Below are 23,576 nucleotides of genomic sequence, written 5' to 3'. Positions count from 1 at the left end.
CTTCAGACCCTGCATCCCCCCCAGTGACCCTCTTCCTACCATCCCAACTATCATACCTTGCAGTTTCATTCTCAAACACACAGACTTGTCTCTGACTAAACTCCACAATGACCTTTCACAAAATATCTGAGATACTAACCCCCTGCCAGCATCCGACATACACACACACAGGTACCTGCTGCTGTACTACACGTTTAACACACATATAAACAAAATCACTGCACAGTGTATGTCCCGATCTTCTGACATCCTTGTCTGAATAGTTCTTATTTCCTTCTCTCAACATCCATCTATAGGTAATCTTAGCTGCAGTTGTGTGCCTAATTGTTTAACTGGCAGTAACAAACCTGTGTGCACTGAGAGAGGTCTCTGACACACTGTATGCAGGTGGTGTTGTTAGTTGTGGTATTGGTAGGACCACAATGTGCACATTTCTATCACCAGATCTTTTTCACAGTAATTATGAGTCTGTTTTATTGAAAGTATTAAAGAAGCCATGTTCACCTTTGCAACACGCACTAAGTGCAACTGCAGTGTTGCTTAATTGACTCCCAGGTGTGTCAGTAGCAAAGTAAAATCAATAGCTGATTTCAATCTACACAAAGCCATAGCCATCAACCTAAAATATGTGTTTAACATGGTTATATTCTAACATGATACATGCAGTGTTAAGTTTGCTAGCTGTGACCGTTACGCCTTTTCATACTGTGACACTAGAAACCTTGTTTTGTATACATTAGTATTAAATATAGTCTGAGCATTTAGTGTCAGAATAATTCATGGTAATTATAAAAATTAATTCTTTGTTTGTTGTTCTGATAAATATTCCAGGAGCTTCCTGTGTGTTTATGAACTTCGTTATCTGCCCACTTTATATCAATGATCATTAAAGCAAGCTTATTAATTTGATTGTTAAACAGTCCTATATGATATAATAATACTTAAAAATAAGACTTGGGTATTTTGAATGTGCATGCTTATGTAATGCTGTTGCATTGGTTGTCCTCACAAACAAAACAGGTGGTTAGCTATAAAGGATTATTAAGCTACTTTTCACTCGCTTAGTTCCATCTTGATGCTACAGATGTCTCTCTGTCTCTCTCTCTCTTCCACACACTCCTCTATCCACACAAGACAGACAAAAACATCAGAATTTTCCCTCAATGCTTCCTGAGTGCTGAAGCATTTGTGGCTTTTTTCACTCCTTATTTTTTCTTTTCTTTCTTTCTTTCTTTTTTTTTTTTTTGCTATTTTTTTAAGACTCTAGTCACATCCACAATCCCGCGCCCCTATAAGGAGCTTTCACGCTTTTTGGTTTGCTTTAGATGTTTAATACCCCCTCTCTTTTGTGTCAGGGAGCCGGAGAGGCGTTAAGAAGCGCTGATAAACCCCACTTAGATCCCTTCCTGGCCCGTCACCCCGGCCTGCCGGGCCGCTTTAGCAGGGAACTGATCTGTGACGGCCTGCCACTCAAACTGAGCACTTCTGAAGGCTGACACAATGGAGTGAGCAACACATCAGAGAGCCCAGGGGTGGGTGGGGAGGCAGAGGAAAAGGGAGGGTGAGGCGAAGGAGAGAGAGAAGGCCAAGAGGTGCCCTAAAAGAAGGCTAGAGGAGGGGCCAGAGTGTATCTCCCTGTTATCTTTCTCCACTTTCAATTTATGCAATTTCCCCCTCCCTCTCATTGCTCCTTGCCACTATAGAACTCTGACTTTTTCTTTTTTTTTACCTGTCTGTGTTGGTTTCTCTGTTCATCTTCTGGTTCGTGCTAACACACACACACAAACACACACACACACACACACAAACACACACACACACACAGAGCCTCTTTTCTCTGTTATTTTCTCTCTGTGGCCAGGGTTATCAGTCTGGCAGCTAGAGATGAGAGACTGAACCAAGAGGCAGAGAGGTGGTGGGTGGGGGGGCCAGAGGGGGTGGGGTGGGGTGGGGGGGCTGAGGACCTGATAGGGATCAGCAGCGCATCAGGGTCTGGGTGCTGCTGACAGTGCAGCATGTGGCACGTTCACTGCAGTGTGGTGTAATGGGTCTGGCCGGGGTGGGGCCGACAGAGCGTCGGGAGGCACAACGTCGTGACTGACAGGTAGTCGGAGGGGCGAGCTTGGGCTGGGGAGGCATGCGGCCACCGCCACTACCATCGCTTTCCCAGGGGACCGTGGGTGGGTAGCGAAGCCCAAAATGTCAGCTCTGATATCTGTGCAGCTCAGCTCGTATCACACAGCTGCAGCTGCCTGCCATCCAGCCCATACACTCATTCATATAGAGACATGAGAGACTTATGTGCACACACAGACTCTCACACCTACACTTTTCCTTCCCGAGTTTCCTCTCCACCTTCCTTAATCACTGACTTCTCTTCTACAGAGCCGTATTTGTGCACACACTCTGCACTTTTACCCCCTCCATACTGTTGTCTGTCTTCTACTCTTCTCCTCCTCTACGCATTCACATCGGGCCTCTGTCAGTTCTAGCTGTTCAATCATGCAAGTGTTCCACTGCTCTGTTATTTGTCCTTGCTGTTGGAAAACTGTTTTTCTAAGGAAGATTTTTTTTTTAATATGCCCAGACTTTTTCTTTTGTCTCTTTGTTGATCTCAACCCTCGTTTTCTCTCTTTTCCCGTTTACCTGGACTTTTATTTTGAAGGGGGAACTGTCTTTTTTTTGTTTTTGTATTTGATGCTGAAGTTGCACCAGCTTACTTTGTATTGCAGCATGTGTTTGGCTGCCTTTAAGAAGAAGAGCCTTATTTTTATGAGATGTGCCTTTCTGTTTGGTGTTTTTACTTTTCATTGTGTAAACTGTACACAGGGCTTTCTTTTTTACATCGCGTGAACCTTATGTTGTGTGTGTGCGTGTGGGTCTGTGTGTGTTTGCCGTCTATATGCAGCTGGATGATGGATGCGCTGACAGTGGAGAGGTCAGTGTCACAGACAGTGTGGTCAATTGCCCCATGTCCCCTGAGTCTAACCTTGAGCAACACTCTCTAAAGAGTCTCAATCTGCCATTAAGGCCCACGCCTACACACGCACACACACATTTACAGACAGTCCCTAGTGAGTGTGTGCCATTAGTAGCTGGCAGGACCTAGGCTGACAGAGAGGGATTAGCTCCCTATCATGTGTATTGATCACCGTGTCCTGGCTGCTCCTCCAGAGAAGGGGCTGGGGAGGAGGGGGGGTTTAACAAGTTTGTTGCAGAATACACACACGTGCAGTTTGCTCCTGGTAATCTGTGTGTATATACATCTCTTTGTTTTGACTTGTAGATACATAGATTAGATGATCGCAGTGGACTGGATATTTAAAATGTTATTGAGGAACAATTGAAAATATTAAAGTCATATGAATTCTTAAGCACATTGCAACGAAAAGCTATTGAGCATGTTTCCCTTGCTATTCATAATACTGAGCTTGTTATATTTTTATTTAGTCTCATCTTGAATCACAACTTCAGATAATTAGCCTGATGCAACCTGGCTACATTTGCAACTGTACCCATTTCACATCTACTTTCTTAGCTCCAGCAGGCCACCTCTCCCTAAACCCGTCTTCTTGGGTGCTTTAGACCAGCTCCTCGCTCTTGTTAATTGAGTCTAATTGAAGAACATGAAGGGGAAATAAAGCAAGCAGGCTTTTACGACATAAAAGGCCACAGCCGCCTCTCAATAGTATTTATTTTCAACCTCTTCCACTCTGATTTAAGTGTAAGAAGACAATAGTGGCCTGACACTGATATGTGTGTGTGTTTTTGTGTGTGTTTCTGTGATCTGTTGTTTGATTTAGTGCGTCCACCTTCACAAGGACCAGCCTCTTATCAGATCAAAGCGGCAAGCAGTGGCCTATGAAAGGAAGTGTGTATGTGTGCGTGTGTGCGCACTGTGGAGGACAGAGGTGTAGGTGAGGTGGGGGTGTTTTCATTGCTTTTAACCCAGGACAATGGGACAGCAAAGGAGAGCGTGAGCGAGTACTCTTTGAACTAATGAAGAGGCAACCTTTTACTCTCCTCCATAAAGATGCCCGGCTCTGCCTGTGCTACGGATTTTGCCTATTTCAAAGTAGAACAAGACAGAATGGAACAAAAATATTTCATTTGCTCCGTTCTTCGCACTGTTTTGCTTTTATCCTCATAAACCCACAGTCGTAGACAAAAAGCTGTACAAAGCGAAAGTAAAGACTTCAGAAAGGGCTCAAGATTATTAGAGCTGTAGTACATGAGCGTGTATTGTGCAAGCCAAACGTACCAAAGTATAGAGAATACAGCTTAGACTTTCTGTCCCTTTTGTTGACTTAGTCGAAAATATGTTGGTAAAGTAATCTGTTACTCTGTTACTCTGTGTTTGAAGGTTCACTGGGTGCAAAGGCAGCACAGTCACTACAGAGAGAAACGGGTGCCAGTGACAAGGAAGGGCCACATTACCCCTCACAGTAAGTTTTTACTAGTTCTTCTTTTGTACCTACTTACAATTGTGTCTATGCTAAACCACCATTGGCGTAAATCCCCTGAACATAAGTGCTGCTAAATCTTATTGTCTCTAAAATTTATGAACAAAATGCCAAGTCCAGCAAAAAACACAATGGACAAATCTTTAGGCAAAATTATGAAGAAAAAGAAAAACATAGATGTTCTACAAGAAAATCTGTTTGGCGGGTCAACATATTGTATTATGACATCATAATGACATAATTATCATGATATTGTCTGTAATAGATTGAAAATGGCAACTTGAGTTTCACTTAGGTCCGTTTGTGAAGCAGCTGAGTGAATGATTCAGTTTCATTGTGCATAAATTACAGTTGGGAGTTGAAAAACGCACAACATTTGAGCCCAGTATGACGTTCTACTATGCATGCTATTCCAAACACTAAAAACAAGTTGTTTCTCCTGGTTGTAAAAAGATCAAGCAGCAAAATGATGTGAGCAGGACCTGAAAGGTAGCGGCATGAATGAACACTCCACATGCAATCAGGCAGCAGAAGATGCTTCGATGCAGTCAGAACAGGATTATTTACAGAGATAAAATAAGACAAAACAAGAAATACGTGAGAAGAATGAAAGTCGAGAATAAATTTCCATGCATTCACAGCTTTTGTAATAAATACGTGTACGGTGCATTGTGATTTTCACAGGTTTTGGAAAGCTACAAATGTAACACAGCTGATTAGTTTGTAGTGTTAGAAACACTCTCACAAACAGGTAATGCCAGAGGAGCTTTTTAGCAAGTCAGCTGTATTATCTGTTTTGGTAACTTGGCATTTTCTGTGTTTTTCTATTCTGATCAAATGTTTACTGAGAGCAATTATAATACTGTCATGTTAATGCTCTTTTGTTAAGATTCGCAGATATGAACAGTTATGCTTGAGCTTTTTTTTACTGTGAGCTGGGCTACTTCGGAGTCAAGTTATTTCATGTCAACACTCATTTTTTTTTAGTAATTGTGTGTTTGTGTGTGTGAGGTTTTATTCTGTTATGTTCACTTCCTAATAATTTGTTGCATTGGTGTTCAGGGCCATTTGTTAATTAGTCTGACAGTTACCACTGACACATACAGAATACAAAAGGACAGTACGCTCAGAAACTAATTGGAAATCTTTAACTGTCCACTTAAATAGCCATAAAAACATTGCCAGTTACAGAAAGTTGGTGGTAGCTAAAATGTAGCTTTGGGTTTGATATTTTTCTATTATCTGAATCCAAACAGACCATTTAGTCCTTTTTAAGTAGTGCACTCTGTATTTTTGTAATATTTGTTAGTTCAACAATGTGCTGGCTCACGTGGCGCTGCTCTCTCTCCCTGTCTCTTTGGTAGATTAACACAGTTATGTGTTTATTCACATACAGAGGAGAGAGTGAGATTCAGCTTGTACATTTTGGCTAATGTGAACTTTTTAGTGTAATGCTTCTTACTTGTATTTTTGGATTGAAGTTCCCAGTGTTCGATATTGTGTGCCAGTTTTAAATATCTCAGATACGACCGCGTCCGTGCCAAATACTGTTTCTTGGCAGGGTGGGAAAAGCCTCATTATGGGACACTAAACTCTATTAAAGCACAGGATACAAAACAATAACATCACTGTTAGAACTAGTGGTGTAATGATACATTAGACATTTAGAGATGTTTGTGTAACCAAATGTAGCTTTCCAGTGCACAGCTCTTCTTTCCAGTCTCTAGGAACAGGAATTCCCTAAATGTCAAATCATGTTGAAATGTTTAAATATATAAAGTCTTTTGTAGAATAATGCTCCAAAAGTTATGTTATTGTGTAAAGAAGCAGAACACAGATGTTTACTTCTAGTTTAGAAGTTTAAGTTTAATTTGCAGGCCTTAATTACTGGCCATGTCCAGATTATGCTCAGTCTAATGGTTAGCTCATCACATGGTCACATCATGTTCCCTGCTAAAGAAAAGATTTTTGCAAATCAGAAGCCTGTGGGGAAAAAAGATGCTCATGACAATACTATACTATTAACCACCACATCTTTCCAAGTCCTGATACATATGCATGTGCAGCAGCATGAAAAACGTTCCTCTGTTGCCGTTTTCCTACTCATTCAGTTGCTTCCTTGTCCAGTCGAAAAGCAATGCTGCATCACTAGGTTCAGGTTTGCCGTTTTAGGTTGCGGCGGTGGAGTCTGGCGCCAAGTCCTCTCAGTGCCATGGAGCTGTAGCTGACAGCAAGACCCCTTAAGCCGTGCTGGACTGGCTGGAGTCGGTGCACTGTTGTCATCACTCATTCTAAATTGTCTGAGCAGGCAGGGTTGTTTCTGTTTTGACTAACCACACACTGTCCCAAAATACTGAATAAAAACGCTGTTTGGTAACTGGCAGTCCATTCAAATACAGCGCGCGCTCAATGATGAGGAGTTCAGGTGGCCACGCAAATCTAGTAATTTGAGTTGCATGCATGCACGCATGTATAGCCACAGCAGGAATACACACAGAATTGTGTTAATTAGTGGAGACAGACAGATGTTCAGAAAAGGGAATTTATGAACGAATAAACACAACACTGACATATTTTTATTTTTTAAAATTTCATTTCAGGAACTGTACTGTACAGGAAATAAGTTATAACCTCTAATTCGACCTTTATATTCAAACCATGACGACCGTACATGTTCAATCGCAATATTTTTGGAGCAGTAGAACCTAAATGATCATCACTGCTCCAAGGGGTTTAACATGTTTGATTGAAGCACACAGTTTCCATCTGATCCTCTACTCTTTGTCCAGTGTCACTTAAATTTTGCGGGAAACATTAATATTCTCACACAGTTGTAAAAAACATTTTACAATACATGACTGCCCTACTAACGGATCCCTAGTCAAACCTTAGTCGACGGCTACATGTTGGCTACAAGAGCCTCTGGATAGGACGCTGAACCCAGAGATATGAATTAATTCTGCAATACATACTATTACATATATTATGAACACATACATTATGAACAAACTGATTGAGATCCATCATGTATGTGAAAAAGAGAGGTAGAAAAGAAAATTTGAGGAAAGAGACCAAGGCGCAAGGAGGAAGGTGCAGGCCTTGATGGGCTGATAGCACATCCAGAGACAGCTAGCCATGCTATGTTGTGGTAATGATATGTTAATTAAATGCTAATTATATGGTAATCTGTCAACAATATTCCACCTCACTGCAAAGGAAGGGAAGCTGGGAGGCCTTTTACCATTGGTTGGAGACCCGGGACTTCCTGAAATCCTAGTTTAAGACAAGAAAACCATCTACACACACGTATACACACATGGACACATGATGACTCTGTGTGTTTGCAGGTTCCCAAAGGAGAGAGTCTGAAACTTGCAGGCAGCTGGAAGAAAATAAGAGTGACCAGTTCCTCACCTTCAATGACCCACTCTGGCCCATGCAGTGGGAACTGGTGGGTGCAATTATGTGTGTGTGTGTGTGTGTGTGTGTGTGTGTGTGTGTGTGTGTGTGTGTGTGTGTGTGTGTGTGTGTGTGTGCGCGTGCATGTGTGTTTGTGCATTGTCGTAGGCTCATCAGCCGCTTTCTCTTTCTCCTCTCAGCTCTTGTCCTCACGGTGAAGGATGTTCCTCTGACAGACATAAGTCAGGCAGGCTTTCATGTGTGACTGGAGAGAGAGACAGGGTAGAGGGAGGCAGGGAGATTATGGAGAGAGGGAGAGTGAGGAGGTGCAAGGGGTTGTCTGTGTTGAACTGAGACAGATGTCGGGGATTGATGAGGCTCGGAGCAACACTGACACACAACTAGGCTGCAACAAGACAAGCTCATCCCTTCATCAGAGACTTGTTCACACTGTTTGACCAATGCGTGCTTGGTGAATATCAACAGGACTCGAGAACCCGTGTGTTCGGATACGAAAACATCAACTTCAGTTCAGACTATTCAGTAGTTGCATTTACAGCCTATTATTCCCATAATTACATTTCAACCTGGATAAAAATGCCTCCCATCAGCTCCTCGCTTAGAAAGAAGCGTCTCATTTTCAAAACAATTTGATTCCATTTGAGAAGGGAATGCTTGTATAATCGCAGACATGGGTTTTTTTCCTGTGTGTAAATCGTTCTGAAGATCATTTCATGTACTCTTTCTGTGCAAGTGCACTTGAATGATGTCAAAGATGTTCCCATGGGCAGTTGCATTACTCTGTCTTTGATTTGTTGTCTATTCTGTAGAGCCTCTACCAATACGAGACATTTACTCTTGTTTTGGGCTGAATGTTTCTGATAGTAGATCTGTAATAAATTGATTAAACCACATCAATTTAAAAGGAAACAACTAAAACTAGGCTTATTTTTGTACCTTGTTTTTTATAATCCTCATTTTGGAAGCTGTAGTTTGTGTTGCTTTATAGCTGAACTGTATTGTTATAGAGCTGTATATGTTTGTTACTTAGCCTAGTCTCCTTGATAAAACAATCAAACAAAAAAAATACTGTCAGTACCTGTCAGTATAAGGCAATGCAGTTCAACACCACCAACATTAAAAAAAAAAAGAGTCCATTTAGTGGAATCAACACCTTCACACTAAATCTTTAGATGTGTTTATGTCACAGAAACCTTGCAAGTGTTTGTATTTGTAAGAAACGTTCTGTGACATTTAATTGGTCTAAACAGGCAAGAGTCAGTTTTAAAATCGCATTTGTTTTTTTTATTTAACACTGGAGAGCCCGGTGAATCTGCTTTCTCAGGATGGCGTGGGTGTGCATTGATTTGACTGACAGCGGCTTGTCAGCGTAAGCATACACCTCCAACAACTGTCATCAGATTTTGATTCCAGTGTTGCTAAACTTCATCGAATGACCTTTTCCTCTTATAGGTAGTAAGAAGAGAAATGCAGACTTTTCTTGTGGAATAACCGAAACCTTTCTAACTTGAACAGAAAAGTTTGTCATCATGCTGCATTGCAATGCTTCGAATAAGAATACGATTGAATGTATCAAGAACCTGGTATGCTACCACAAGGATATCGATTTGATGCCAAACTCAGTTCAAAAGCAGGGCAGCAGGCCTCAGCCAATCAACACTGTCCATGCTCTTGACTGACATGCAGGGGTGTAATCTCACAGAGGCAGGGGGCGGGAGGGGTCAGCAGCAACACATAGGATCCTCAGCTCTGAAGGTGAGATGGAGAGTCAGAATCAAAACGGGCAGAGAGGGTGGTGAAGACAGTGACAGTGGAAGCAGGAAGACAAGTAGAGGGTGAAAGTGGAGCAAAAGTGAAACAAAGCATAGACACTGATTTTCTATATGAGGGTGAATGGTCTCATACTCCCTGTTTCTAAATGATGGTATAAAAGAGGGTGTACAGTGTCGAAAAGAAGCAGAATAAAAACGAAACAACAGCATTTCATTGCCAGTAACTCAGTAGCTAAGATAAAATGTCTAGCTTTTTAAAAGTTGAGGACTTTCTCCTTCTCACTCTTTCTTTCCCTCTCTCACTTGCTCGCCCTCCTCCCCGCTCTCATTCTGTTATGTTTAATCAGCCTCTGGTGGACATGGATATTGATTGAGGGTCAGTAATCTGCCCAGGTTTGGTAGCCTGCCAAGATCACACATGTGTCTATAATGTGCTTGTGTGTGTGTGTGTGTGTGTGTGTGTCGGCTGTCCTGGTGTACATGTAAAGCTAGTGTGAGCATTATACACATACGTAAGTGTGTCCTTGCTTAGCCTGAGTCCAGCACCTGCAGAGGAGCTTGTTCGAACCTGCTAAAATCCATACAGCATCCTGGATTCTGTGAATGGTTCGTGTGTGTGTGTGTGTGTGTGTGAGTGTGAGAGAGAGAGAAAAGGGAGAAATTGTATTATTAAGTTGGTGTCTTCTACATACTGTAGATAAACTTCAAGCCAGAGTGTGAACGTGTGTTTTTTTGCGCCAATGTACAAGTGTGAGCTTTACGTATGCGTGCATGTGTACAGTATGTGTGTGCACATGGAGTTTATGTGTGTGCAGGGGATTGGTTATATTCCAGTGGTTCCGAGAATGATTATGATTCTGCACATGATTCTGTGTGTGTCTATGGGAGTGTATGAGAAGCTTGTGCTGTTGGCTTTCACTTCATGGCTGTTCGTGCGTGCGTGTGTGTGCACGTGTGTGTGTGCGTGTGTGTGTGTGCGTGTGCACGCACATGTATGTGCACAAACTCCCTAGAGCCGATTCTTGTGCTCTGGACGTTAGCTTGCTAGCTGCCTCCATTCAGCTGCTTTTTTCTCACACACTACAAAGCAGCACTTCTCCCCAGATGCAACCCCCCCAAACGCACAACAAACAGATGCACATGCACCAACACAACACAGACACACTACCCCCCCTACAGAGCCTTTTTTCTCCCCCATTGTGCTCTCTCTTCCTCTCTTTCTCTCTCTCTCTTCATCACGATAACAACAGCAGAGTTGAAACACTCACTTTGAATATCAAATTGGTGGTGTGTGTGTGTGTGTGTGTGTGTGTGTGTGTGTGTGTGTGTGTGTGTGTGTGGGCAGGGGAGTTTGGGGCAACTGCGGACATTTTGTTTGTGCTCTACCTTTCTGGTGTGTGTGGTTTAAGCGTAACATTGCATGCTCATGAATGTGTGTATGTCAATGCTTTACTGTTGGCACGGTAAAATGTTTACTTGTACATGTATTTTATTTATATATACTGTATACGCAATGCTAATGCTTTCAGAAACATATAAAAGTAAACACCAATACGTTAAATATAATATAAATATAATAGTTTGTGGGGCCACTAAGGCTCTTGGGAGATACGGCGATGGCTCTTCTACCGCTGGGGTCACTGCTGCACACACGTGTGGCTGTATTTGTGCGTGGGCGCTTTTGTGGTACAGATTCATGGAGGGAAGATCTTTCTTTCTGACTCGCATATAAACTCTCTGGGCTCCTTATAGGCTCGCATAGACACACAAATTGTGTGTGAAGACAGGTATGTGCACGCAGTGCTTACAGATCTTACTGTTTTTACAGTACATATAGCACAAAGCCCTCAAACAGCATGAATATGAAATGAAATGCAATGTCCTGACTATCTACTAACACTCCATAATTTACCAAGTTCCAAGTTAGCAAGTGCAGAACATACAATTTGAAAATTCTTTGGCACAGCTAGATTATATGTTTGCAGAAGTGTGTAAGACAAAGCAACACTGTAATGTAACAACAAATTGTAATGGCTGGACCGTTGGTGAAGCAGGTGGAGTCATACGACTGGCAGGTGGCAGCATACTGCGACTAGTGGTATATGGGATCAGGAAAGCAGCTGAAGGAGCTAGAGGGGTGAAGAATGGTACAATACATGTTGAACAAGGGTGATTTTAAAATGCCTGACACGCAGATTACAGACAGTAAGTGGAAAAACGAAGGATGAAGATGATGCTGTGCAGTTTCATTCTAAAAGTAGTACCACAATTGGACTGTGCCACTTGATCTTCACAAATACAACCACTGCTTTACCAGTCCAGAAAATGTACAAGCAGGAGCAGGTATTTCAAAGTACTAAGTAGTAACTGCCTGCTCTGCACCAGCTCGAAAAGGGTAGAACAGAGGTCTAAAACTTGATGTTGGTAAGTGGTGCATTTGGATTGATGTTAAAAAAATTAACCACTCATTGCAGTAGGTCTTTTTCAAGTCATGGTAGTAATGTGGTGTGTGGGTGTGTGTTTAGTTTGCACAGGGCGAGTACAACTCCAGTGGGTTTGACCTGAATGTGATGCCAGTTTGGAACAATAACATCACCGGTAATGGAGTAGTGGTCAGCATCATCGATGATGGTGAGTGTAACCTTCACTACAATAAACATCTCATACACACCTATTATCACACAGGTACATGCTGCATATTCAATTGTATAATATGTTTTATTAAAAATAAAAAGGTGGCATCGTTTAAAATATTACTGACTAAATGAACTGCTTTGAGAGTTAATTTGAGACAATAGTTTAATGCAGTTAGCTTTTGTGTATTTTGCCAATAAAAAAGGTAAATTCAAGTTTGTTGTGACGAAGCTGAACTCTGGCCCTCAGTGGAAGAGGGCGCATGATTTATGTTAGTCCTCACCACCACCACCACCACCACCACCACCTCCACTGTCATCTTCATCTGAGTCACGCCACAATGAGAATTCATTTCTCTCTGATTGCTGGGATATCTGGCAACAAGGGAAATGAGAGAGCAGCTTCTTATGGGCTCATTCATCAAGAACTAATTGAAGCCTCACTAGTTTCAAGTGCTGATAGAGCTGGAGTAGTGTGTGGAGTGTTGGAGTGTGCTGTTGTGTGTGTGTGTGTGTGTGTGTGTGTGTGTGTGTGGCAAAGTGCTCTTGTGACACTTTTTTTCTTGCACCAGAGTGCCTCTGATTCTGCAGTATGTGTGTGAAAGTGGACCACAGAAGCGACTTCAAGAAACTGTGTGTTTGTACGTGTGTCGCTGCGTGTGTGTGTGTGTGTGTGCACTTTTTTTGTTCCTTTGTACCATGCATGTGTATCTGCTCGCCATGTGTCAGTCCTTACTACATTGTCTGTTTTTGCTGCTGTTAGGATGAGCTGCTGTGGACAGAAGGCCTCCTCTCTGCTCTGCATCCCTGTGCATACAGACGGAGCCTTGGTGTGTGTGTGTGTGTGTGTGTGTGTGTGTGTGTGTGCGTGTGCGTGTGTGTGGGTATGGGTAGTGAAGGGTGGAAGGCGGATACAGAATGAGCAAGCAAGCAAGAGAGAAAGAGAAAGAAATTAAATAGAGGAAGGATATAGAGGAGAAATGTCAGGAGAAAGCAAGAGCAAAAGGAATTCAGAGAAGGGGCGACTGTGTGTGATGAGTGCGTGTGTTAATGTAAGTGTGTGTGTGTGTGTGTGTGTGTGTATGAGACAGAGAGTATTAGACTTGCACCACTGAATCTCCTCTCCTCTGAGGCTATTGTACTCTGCTCCACCTCTCTGTATTGATTCCACTGGGCAAGCTCTCCCTCACTCTTTCTCGTTCTCTCTCCGTCTCTTCCTTTCTCTCTTTCTCTTGGTCTTTTCCTCTTCTTTTTTTTTTTTTTGCTGCTCATTCTTTGTTAACTAGGAGGTGACTTCTTTCTATGGCTATCCTTTTTTTTTTTTTTGTCTCCCTTCCCCTTTTTGGTTCTATGCCTCCCTCGCTCTCGGACAGCTTGCCTCTCACAGCTGAAGGATCATGTACACGCTCACCTTTAGCCACCTTTCAATCGATGCCTATTGATTTTAATATCACAATGAAATAAATTATTTTTCTTGGAGTGAAAGCGCCCCCACCTCCCTCCTCATCACCCTCCTCCTCCACCTACACGCACGCCCACTTCTATATCTCTTTCAATTCAATTCCTATGTTTTACAGGTAATGTAATTGCCGTCTGAGGTTGGTCCTACACAAGCACTGAATCACTTTCACTGCACCACTGTCAATGTGTATGCCTGTGTTTAGGTGTGCGTCTGACTCTGCTCTTTCAGACTAGTTTTATTTTATTGCTGTACTTCATGGACACCCCTAAAAAGACAGCTTATTTAAACTAAAGCGCTCGTTTATCAGTGCACAATCGTGTGCCTAAACCACACTGACATAATCTTTTCGGAGCTTGAGATTGTGCGTACACCTTGCTATTTTGTCTTGTTTCTCCGGTAGTGCATCAGGGAGCACCTGTGGCTCATTGAGACAGTCTGGTTTAACAGGATTTAATTATGTTAGACAAAGTGTGACATTACTTGAAATATTAGTGATGGCTGATAGTTGCAGCACTGGTTTAGCCAAACTCCTCTATAAGGAGACGGTGGCTATGCAGCTTTGGGCCATCGCTCTAAATTAGTGTTGACTAATTAAAAGCAAAATAATTTCCTTTTTATTGTAATTTTTGTTTCAAAGACTTTTTGGAAGCTGTTTTGTCACTATGCACAATTTATTTGCATCAAGCACTGAGCAGCTCCTTTTTTTGTTTTGTACATTGTGTTATGGGAGAGGAGTGCACAACAGCACACAGAAAAATCAGCCATATTTAGTATGTATTCAGTTCACTTTTGGTATGTATTCATTTGTAATCATTCTGTGCAGATTCGTCAGTGAAACTTGTGCACGCTACACACTAAAAACCTGCTTAATAATTGTGAGCAGTGCAGTGGGAAGCCTTCCTTCATGCCCGTACCAAGGGTTCTACAGTATCTGATGTGTTTCGTCCTCCTTTTTGTTCCTTACATTTACAGTAGGTACCTTTAATAGAACTCACATTGAAAACGGAAGTGGCTGATCATAGCTGGGATTCTCAGGGAGTTCTTTATTTAAGCACTTACGTATAATAGGATAGGAGAGATTTTTCATTAGTCATTGCGTAATGTTGTGAATACAGTACCATGGACCTGTGGGCAGTTCCCCTCACACACATTTGAACCTGCTCCATATATTCTCTGGTCATTAACACGAATAAAAGACAAATGTCACAAGCTGTGTGAATCAACATAAACAGTAGTCATTAGGCTGTCATCCGCAGATTATGACCAGTGAGTGGGTTAAAGATATAGATTAATCAGTGGAACAGCATCCACCCCCGACCACCTTGTCCTACAACACCCCGCTATCAACACCATCCTATGTCCCTCATGGCCGGACGACCCAAAAGCACTCCCATATCGATCTGTGCGTACGCCATTGTCATTACTTGTCATTGGTACACAGTCAGACACGGGACAAAGATCAGACTGGGGAAGAAACGTAGACGGATGGATGGATGGATGGGAGACGGTGAAATGAGAGACACGTAATTTACATAAAGACAGAGCAGTAATAAAGATTCAATGAGCTCAGAAATCTTTACAGTATTTACATCTTTACAATATGTCTTGTAGGGAGCATTGAAGTGATGGTTTGTTAGGATAATATGTAGGATGTACAGTATATGTATACAAATAAACATTAACGTGAGACTGCTCTGTTCTCTCACTCTTTTTTTCTTCTTTAATCTCTAGCAGATGAAGAAGTTATATCATTTCCTCTTTTTACTGTAGGTGTGTGAAATGAAGATGGTAGGAATTTATAGTTGCACCTTGTACAAACAGTCCGCTCAGATGATAAAATAAGTCCAAGACGATTGCAGAGCAGCGTTTATGTTGACATACTGTATTTATCTGTTGATGTAGGAGGTGTGATTAAAGACGTTATGGCTGATTATGAAGGCTTAGGTAGCTGCTGTAAGAGGAAAAGCAGAATTTTTGATATTCGACAAAACCCCAGCTGATTGACTTAATGAGGTGTCCCCGTACAGAAAAGCATTTAGTGTGCCTGCTCATGGTGTGTGTTCCAGTTGGACCGAATGGATCATAGACTTGCAGAACATTTGCATCTCTAATAAGTCAGTTAAAATAATTACATTTTGAATTTGTACAATTTAAGCTGCAGCTTTTAGTTGATGTTAGCTATCATAGTACATTGTTTTTACCTAGAAAGCTGTCATCTAAAGGCTTTGCAGCGCTGACATTTATAACATAAGCTAAATATCATTCATCCAAAATGAATCTTTCTGCTGTTGAGGCTCTCTTTTGCTCAAAATGAGAGTATTCTCCACAAAGGAACACAAAAATATCTAAACAAGGGACACAGAAGTGAACCTGTATGTTTTTCTGGTTATTAAAATAAAGTTTGATTTCACAGTATGTATTTAACATGTTATATTGGCAAAAATGTGCTGCAGTTATTTTCTTAAACTGTGTCCTTTAGAGGGTGATGTTTTTGACAACAACAGCCAAGGTCGGTAACTGCGTAAATAGATAAAGCTAATCTTTACAACGTCTCAGTATCTTTAGATCAGTGTCCATAAATGCTTGTGTTCAGATGCATCCATGCATTAAGGCAGCCTCCTGGTGTCCAGAGAGTGTCAGAAGTCTGCGTGTGTGTGTGTGTGTGTGTGTGTGTGTGGATGTTTGGTAGAAATGACACTGGCCAGCAATGTAAAAGTGTGTCTGACAGGGGGAGCGACGGAGTCAGCGCTTTTTTTTTTTTTTCTCCTCCCTCCTTGCCCCCCCCCCGCTGTTCAATCCATCCAGCTGCTGTCACCACAGGGGAGCAGACAATCTATCAAGGCATCGAGATGCATTCTCCTCACCTGCGCCGTGCCTTTAATGAACAGCCAACATGATCCCGGCTGACAAGCAGGAAATGGATGTAATAAAGATTGTTTCTGCATGCTCTTTGCATCCCTGATAAATCACCTCGCTGTGCAACAGATACAGGAGCCACATGGAAATTTGATTTCACACGGCAAGGGGGAGGAAGAAGAGAGCAGTGGGGGAAAAAAAGAGAGCTGCTAGTGGCAGGGTCACTCTATTTTATTCCCTTTTTTTTTCTGTAGTGGGGCAGTCGAGCAAGGTGTGTGGGGGCTGAATGTGGGACCAGTGTTTTTTTTCCTTTTTCATTTTGGCTCATGGGCTTTTACTTATCCCATCAATGCTCTGTTAGACCAGGAACATGCCTCTGTGCCTGTAAGTCTATAAACAATAACAGACGACGTGTGCAGACGTGCACATAGGTGTCTGTCATCCTGATTGGACAGCACTCATTTGTAATGGGTGTCTGGGATCTTTTCCAATTTATTTAGATACTGCAAAATTACAAAACATTGTCACACATGTCAGGATGATTTAAAATAATAAAGTTATTTTACTTTCTTAAAATTAGGAAATACACTGTCACAGTAAGAGAATAAAAATTTCCAATGCAAATCAACTTTTTTCAAGTAACAGAAAAGAACAAGCGTCAGTGTCCAACAAAATCAGATCAGGTTTCATTGTCCACCTCCTTTATTATTCAGGATGCTGACAGCCACTCCAAGAACGTTAAAGATTTATAATGACACTTTTGCTTGAAACTGTCTGACTTGATTAAATTACGATTTTTGCAGTGTGCTAGTTTCACCCATATATTTTGAACAGTGAAATAACATATTAGCATGTAGCATACTGGAACACACCACTAAAGTCCTACTGTAACACCAAACAACACATCACACTGGAAAGAATGCACCCGCATGCCCTGCTGTCCAAAGCCGCTGTAGCAGTGCTCTAACAGAAAGACATTCATATTGTAGGAGGGGGAGTGAGAGAAATGAGGGGGGCTAAAGAAAAGAGAATAATGATTAGAGCTGGGGAGAAATAATAGTGGGGGAGCAGGAGAAATACATGGGGAATGGAATATAGGAGAATAAAGGGAGAGCGAGATTGAGATAGGGAGAGGATGGGAGAGGGAGGAGTGAGATGGGGAGGGGGGGTGCAGATATGGGGGTGGGTGGCTAATTTATGATTTAATCTAATGCAGTCTGGACCTGCTGTAAGTCACACAGACCTCAGCTGGGAAAGCGAGGGAGGGAGAGATGGAGAAATCGAGAGAGAGACATTAACCTTTCCTTGAAGCAAGTGTGGAGCTGTTTTATCTGACCACCATCCACCCCTGTAAACCTTTCCTCCTCTCCACCTCGGCGTCCCGCTCCCACTCTAACTCTACCAGCTTCTCCAACAGGGCTGTGTTTCCCCACATGATGACCAACTTTACTGAGTTAAAGTAAGACTCTTCATGGTAATTTAGTTCTTTTGCATCACTAATTGACACAGAAATCCAGCGACTGCAGCCATGTTTCTTCTTACCTGGTGCTGGGTACGTTTTGCCTACGTGTTTGCCTACACTGTCTCCGTGCTTGTGTTTAGAACAGTTGCAGACTAGTAGAAAAATAAACTCAGAATAAGAGAACTCAAACTTCATCAACAAAATAAAGCCCAAGGAAAAAGCTGTCAGAAAGTCGCCCACACTGCTTGACTGACATGTTATTGCTGAGAAGTGCAGAGGCAACAAAGATGGAGGCACTCCTCATAAGAAAATGTGAAATTCAAGGATTACACATCACATCAGCAGGTCATGTAAGTTTTTACACCTCTGTATGATGTAATAGTCAATCTGCAACATAGGCTGCCCCGGGAACCAGTTGTTGCCACTGGCGTTGCTGCTGGCTTTTTAGGTTGTTTTTGTACATTCAGAAGAATAAAATATGACGTTGGTTTGATTTATCTGAGGCGGTATGTTCGATAGATAGATAGATGTAATAATCCTGATCCTGAAAATTAATTTGTGTGGCTGCAAAAGCAGAAATCATAGTTAGGAAAGTGTAACTGGACTGAAAGGGAGCCCTGTAATATTCTGTTTGGGTGAAATTATCAGCGATCAATAATCCGTTGTTCCACTGGTATCGCTGCGGGCATTGTAGATGCTTTCTTGAAGAAATATCATAATCTGAGTTGCAGTATCTTTGATCACCCACACAAAGCACGCAGTCATATAGTGAGGAATAAACAGTGATGGATTTTATTTATAGAATAAAAAGGTACTCGTGTAGAAATACAAAAACATGTGTTCGCACTTTCCCTCAAGAACATAATTTTAGAATAGATAATTTTCAGTGTCGAGCTTTGGTATACACGTTGGTCAAGAGAACTAGTAGTAGAATGAGAGATGCAGTATAACAGTATGAAGAAATTTGAAAGAAGAAAAAGAAGGTAATTGCAGATAACATATGATGACAACAGAGTTTTCTGGAGGATGGACACATGGTTCAGGGCACCTGCTTACAGGTCTGGCCACAGTGATGTCGGGTGTTTTTCTATGAGCTCCTTCACTAAAATGGCACTTTAAGATGATATGTGTGCAGATGTGTCATCAGAAAAGGTATTCTTATTAGTCACAGGAAACATTTTCATTTCACTTGCTTCCTGGTGCGGTTGGTTGTACTCTAGCATGGTTACAAGACAAAGGAGCCAATCCCTTCTCTCCAAAACCCAGCGAACCAATGGAATCAGCAAATGAGAGACAGTCTGTCGTAGTGGGCTGCACCAGCGCCGACTACCGGAGTGCAAGTCTTGGTCTGCATCAATAATCTCTCTCTAGAGAACCATTTGCCTGAATAAATATTGGTTTTGCGTTGGCCCCTGTAATGGCACCCTGTGCAGGCGGCGGGGCCCGTAAGTGACGTTGTCTTTCACACCGTTGGCAGGCCGGCGTGGGAGTCGTTGGCACATTGTGGGGTCTCTCCAACGCTCATTTGAATTCGCTCGTCCCCAATCATGCCACTACACTCAGAGACTACACACTTCCACACTCCACTCACACACTACTCCCACTACCTGTTTGGGCGCCGGCGCGCTCATTTGCATGAAATAAGATGGAAATGGAGCCCTTATTTATGCCAACAGAAATGGAGTGTGTTATTAAGGGCACTATTGTGCAAAAGAGACGGTGGCGGTAAGAATACATTACAGAGGCTATTTCTGGAGTGGCTCGAGTCACACAGAGGGTAATGCTTTACAGGTCCCTGATGACTTCAACAGTCTGGCCGTCACCACTCTGGATGAGCTGTGTGTATGTTTATGTGCATTTTGTTTGTGAATGCGTGCATTTTTGTTCATGCCTGTGTTCGATTGTGTGCATTTATCCACGGCCCGCGTGCATGCGTTTGTGTGGCAGTGAGCTTTCCGCGCACGTCGTGCATGTGATTCTAGAAGATCATCATTTGTTGTCTGGTGATGGACGGGCTGCCTGCGATCGACAGGGCTCCACTTATAGCAGCTTCATTGTAAATCTGTTTGTGTTGTGAAGGCTGGGCAGCAGGGAGGTGGAGCTCCGGTTTTGTCAGTTCGGCATCGCTGCTGTGTTTTGCAGCGTTTAGTGGGTCAGTTCTGTTTTAATAAGCAGCAAATATGTCAGGGAAATAAAAGGTCTTAAGCGAGCTGTTGGCCATTACTTACAGTATTTGTAAGCTGAAATATACATAGGCAGGTGTTTGTGACGTGCTGAGGAAGGCTTAGGAAAAATAAGCGATACTGATAAATTAGCTGCTAAACTGTAGTCTACTCTTCGTTTAAGCTGCACAATTAATTTATTTGAGGAAGATAATATTGGTAGAAAATGAAATAGATGTTGAAGGTTGACTCCAGTGATCCCCCGACTCTTCCACCAGCAGCACCATTAAATTGACACGGGTGGTTGTGAGTGACGCATCTCAACACCTACCGGATGGATTAGTATGAAATTCATAGTAATGCAAAGCAAAGCGCTGAAAATCTAGTATGATCATCGGGCCATGTAATAACCTCAGGCCAGCAGTGTGAAAACAGTCATTCACTGGACAGTGTCACTCACAAATACTATTATTATTTTTGTGTAATGAGAAACTCTCTACTACCAGAGGACCTAATAAATAATTTTTTAAATTTGAATAAATAAGTTTTGATATGGATATTTCCATGAAGGATTTTGACTCCTTCGTCCTCTTTGTAAGACAGCTGCAGCTTTACACCTGTCAGTGTAGTTTAACAAAACACATCCTAATTTTCTTGTCACCTTTTACTAACCCCAGCCGACAGCTAGACTTTTCTCTGACCTGACCTGACCTGACCTGACCTGACCTGACCATGCTGACCTTTTACATCCAAACCTAAACCTGAACCTGTTTCACTAATAACCTTTTTTTGACCTCTGGGTAACCCACAACCTTTCACCTTATCGGGTCTTCTGTTGCCATGCTGCTCCCGTAGCTGCGTCCACCTTGACATAATAACAGGAAGTGAACTTGTGTTTGCATAAATTGGGTGTTTTGTGGTCATGCCTATTTTGATATGATCTTTTTTTTGCAGCTTTTAGTGTGAGTCTCTGTGATAAAGGTAGTAGTGAAATAGAGACCAGACTTGTTTGTGACAGCCATGCCTTTTTTTTTTTTTGTAATGGAGTTTATTAAAATGTGAGTAGCAGTTTAGAAGCGTGTCTCATCTGTCCTCTTGAAGGGTAGCCATTTTGAAAACTGTATATTAAAACAAGAAGAGAAAAAGAAAACGTACCCATTAACTGGAACTCCCCCCCTCCGAAGGCTAAATTGGTGTAAATAGTATTGTTCCCTTCTCTGTCAAAGATATATGGAATGTCGTTTTGCTGATGGCTTCGGTAAATGCGGCAGCCAGGCAGGCATATAGATATAACAGATCTGCTTAAACACTACATCTAACCACTGGGCTGTGTAACTGGTCCTATACAGCATTTGTCATGTGATGTGTCTGTGTGTGTTTGTGCGTGTGTGCATAGTGTAGCCTTTATGTGTGTGTTCACAAGCATTTTGCAGATGGAAATAAAGAGATTGAAGCAAGGAGAGAGAAAGGAAAAAAAAAAAAGACATGATGGAGGGATGGAGACCAGAGAGAGCTGTTGTTGGGAAAATACACATCAAATAAGCTAATGTCAAGGCCAGTGTGGTCCCATAACTTCTCCATTCAACAAGAGGTCAAGCCAGGGTCAAGCTTTATTGATTTCTTTCCAGGCTTTGTAGCTGTATTTCTTTCCACTAATAGCAAGTGCAGGCCTTCACCAGCACTGAATGTGATTTCGCTTTAATGTACAGGAGAGAAGTATTTCTGGATTGATACTGAAAGTGTCTCGCTTACATCCCAACATAAAGCGCAGCAAACGCTCTGGTGGGAGAAGCAGCATTGTACCGCATGTACAGTACTTACTAACAGATAACATAAAACTGGAGTTTCAGCATCTGTGCCTTTCTGCATGTCCGTCACACGCGTGTGGAGCTGTGTGTTTTCGGTTTACGTGTGTGTGGGTACAAGCTTATCGTTTTGCATGTACACTGCGCCAGGGTGCGTGCGCTTGTGCGCGCGCTTATCGGCGCGTTCCTGTGTTCGCTGGCGTGCAGTGATGGATCGCAGCAGTTCCCTGTTTACCTAGCCTCATGATTTCCTGTGCGTGCATGTAACAAGTGGAGTTTGGCAGGATTAATGAGCACACAGCTTGCTGAATGGGTGTTTGGCTCTGCGAAGCACTCCATCATGGGCCTGATGCTGCTACCATATCCCTCACAAACACACACACATGCGCGCGCACACACACATACATACACACACACACACACACACACCATGCACTCTGCAACTCACCACTTACCCCTGCTCTTAATTACACATGCTTAGCCAAGTCCCATTAAGCAAGCCCCCCCCATGCTAAACAATGTTAAAGCATCCACATTTCTCATAGAGTGCAGTGTTTAAATATAGTCTCCACACAGCAGCGTGTAGGAGGTAAATTGTTCTAATATGTTTGCTCTAGAGAAGAACAGAGGAACAGATAGTGATAGCTTTATAGAAAGTTTAATTCAATGCCAGAACCTTAATTATTTACATCTTTTCATCGTCACCTTGGTTTGCTGGATTTTAGATGAAATAACTTGGGTGTTTAGTGTGTAAATAGAAGGATTAGGAAGTATTAATAGTTTTCAGATGACAGACGGCACAGTACAGTACAGTACAGCACAGTACAGTACCAAACTCCTTGGTTGCCTTGTTTCTCCTGAGTGGAGCAAATGTACAGCGATGAATAGCTGATGTTTTGTCTTTTAAATATGCACAACAACATGTTGTTTGGACAGAAATTTTCAATTATGTTTTTGAAGGATTTTACATGATTTTATGAGGTAACACAACACAAGAGGTAAAGTGGCAGTCAAAATAGTAATTAGTTACATGCCAGCAGGTGTAAGTAATGTGACAGTCACTGTATATGTCTTGTTTGTCTCTGGAAATCTGGAATTTCTGTGGAATTTCTTGGACTTGACAAAGTCTTAATGGCCTGGGTGTTGGAGACATTTCAATAGAGGAAACATGTTACAAACTGTTTCTGTGGAGTTCTGACCTTGTCGTACAAACAGAAGACCGATCTGAACTGATTTTATCACTTTTACCTCTAACTATTGATAATATGTACATTATCAACTGACTCTAGTTGTGGCAAATACTATATACATATAAAACATAATTTGCAATTATAAACTAGACTTCTCGTTAATGAGGAAGCTAACACCACCAAAGCCGTTTGTTTTGTCTAGATTAGCTCAGCTTCCTGTAGCCGCAGCTCACAGTGCTTTGACTACTGTAGGAGTAATGACAAACACTTTACTATAGCACCGTCAACTACATTTGTGCAGGTGAACAGGAGGCCGTAAATAGTTCCCTTCCGCTGATGCACAGCCATTGT

General features: G+C 42.1%; 1 protein-coding gene across 1 annotated transcript in view; it reads left to right on the top strand.

Moving 5' to 3' along the window:
• LOC113169465 (furin-like protease kpc-1) overlaps nt 1–23,576 on the top strand; it is a 133,712-nt gene that overhangs the window by 19,795 nt on the left and 90,341 nt on the right. Inside the window, exons 5-7 of the mRNA XM_026370864.1 lie at nt 4,364–4,445; nt 7,811–7,914; nt 12,181–12,286. Coding sequence (XP_026226649.1) covers nt 4,364–4,445; nt 7,811–7,914; nt 12,181–12,286 — 292 coding nt within the window. The remainder of the gene's footprint in view (nt 1–4,363; nt 4,446–7,810; nt 7,915–12,180; nt 12,287–23,576) is intronic.

The sequence above is a fragment of the Anabas testudineus genome, chromosome 16 (genome assembly GCF_900324465.2).
Source record: "Anabas testudineus chromosome 16, fAnaTes1.2, whole genome shotgun sequence".
Classification (NCBI taxonomy): domain Eukaryota; kingdom Metazoa; phylum Chordata; class Actinopteri; order Anabantiformes; family Anabantidae; genus Anabas; species Anabas testudineus.
The sequence above is the reverse complement of the archived record's forward strand: the minus strand, read 5'-3'. Positions and strand labels throughout refer to the sequence as shown.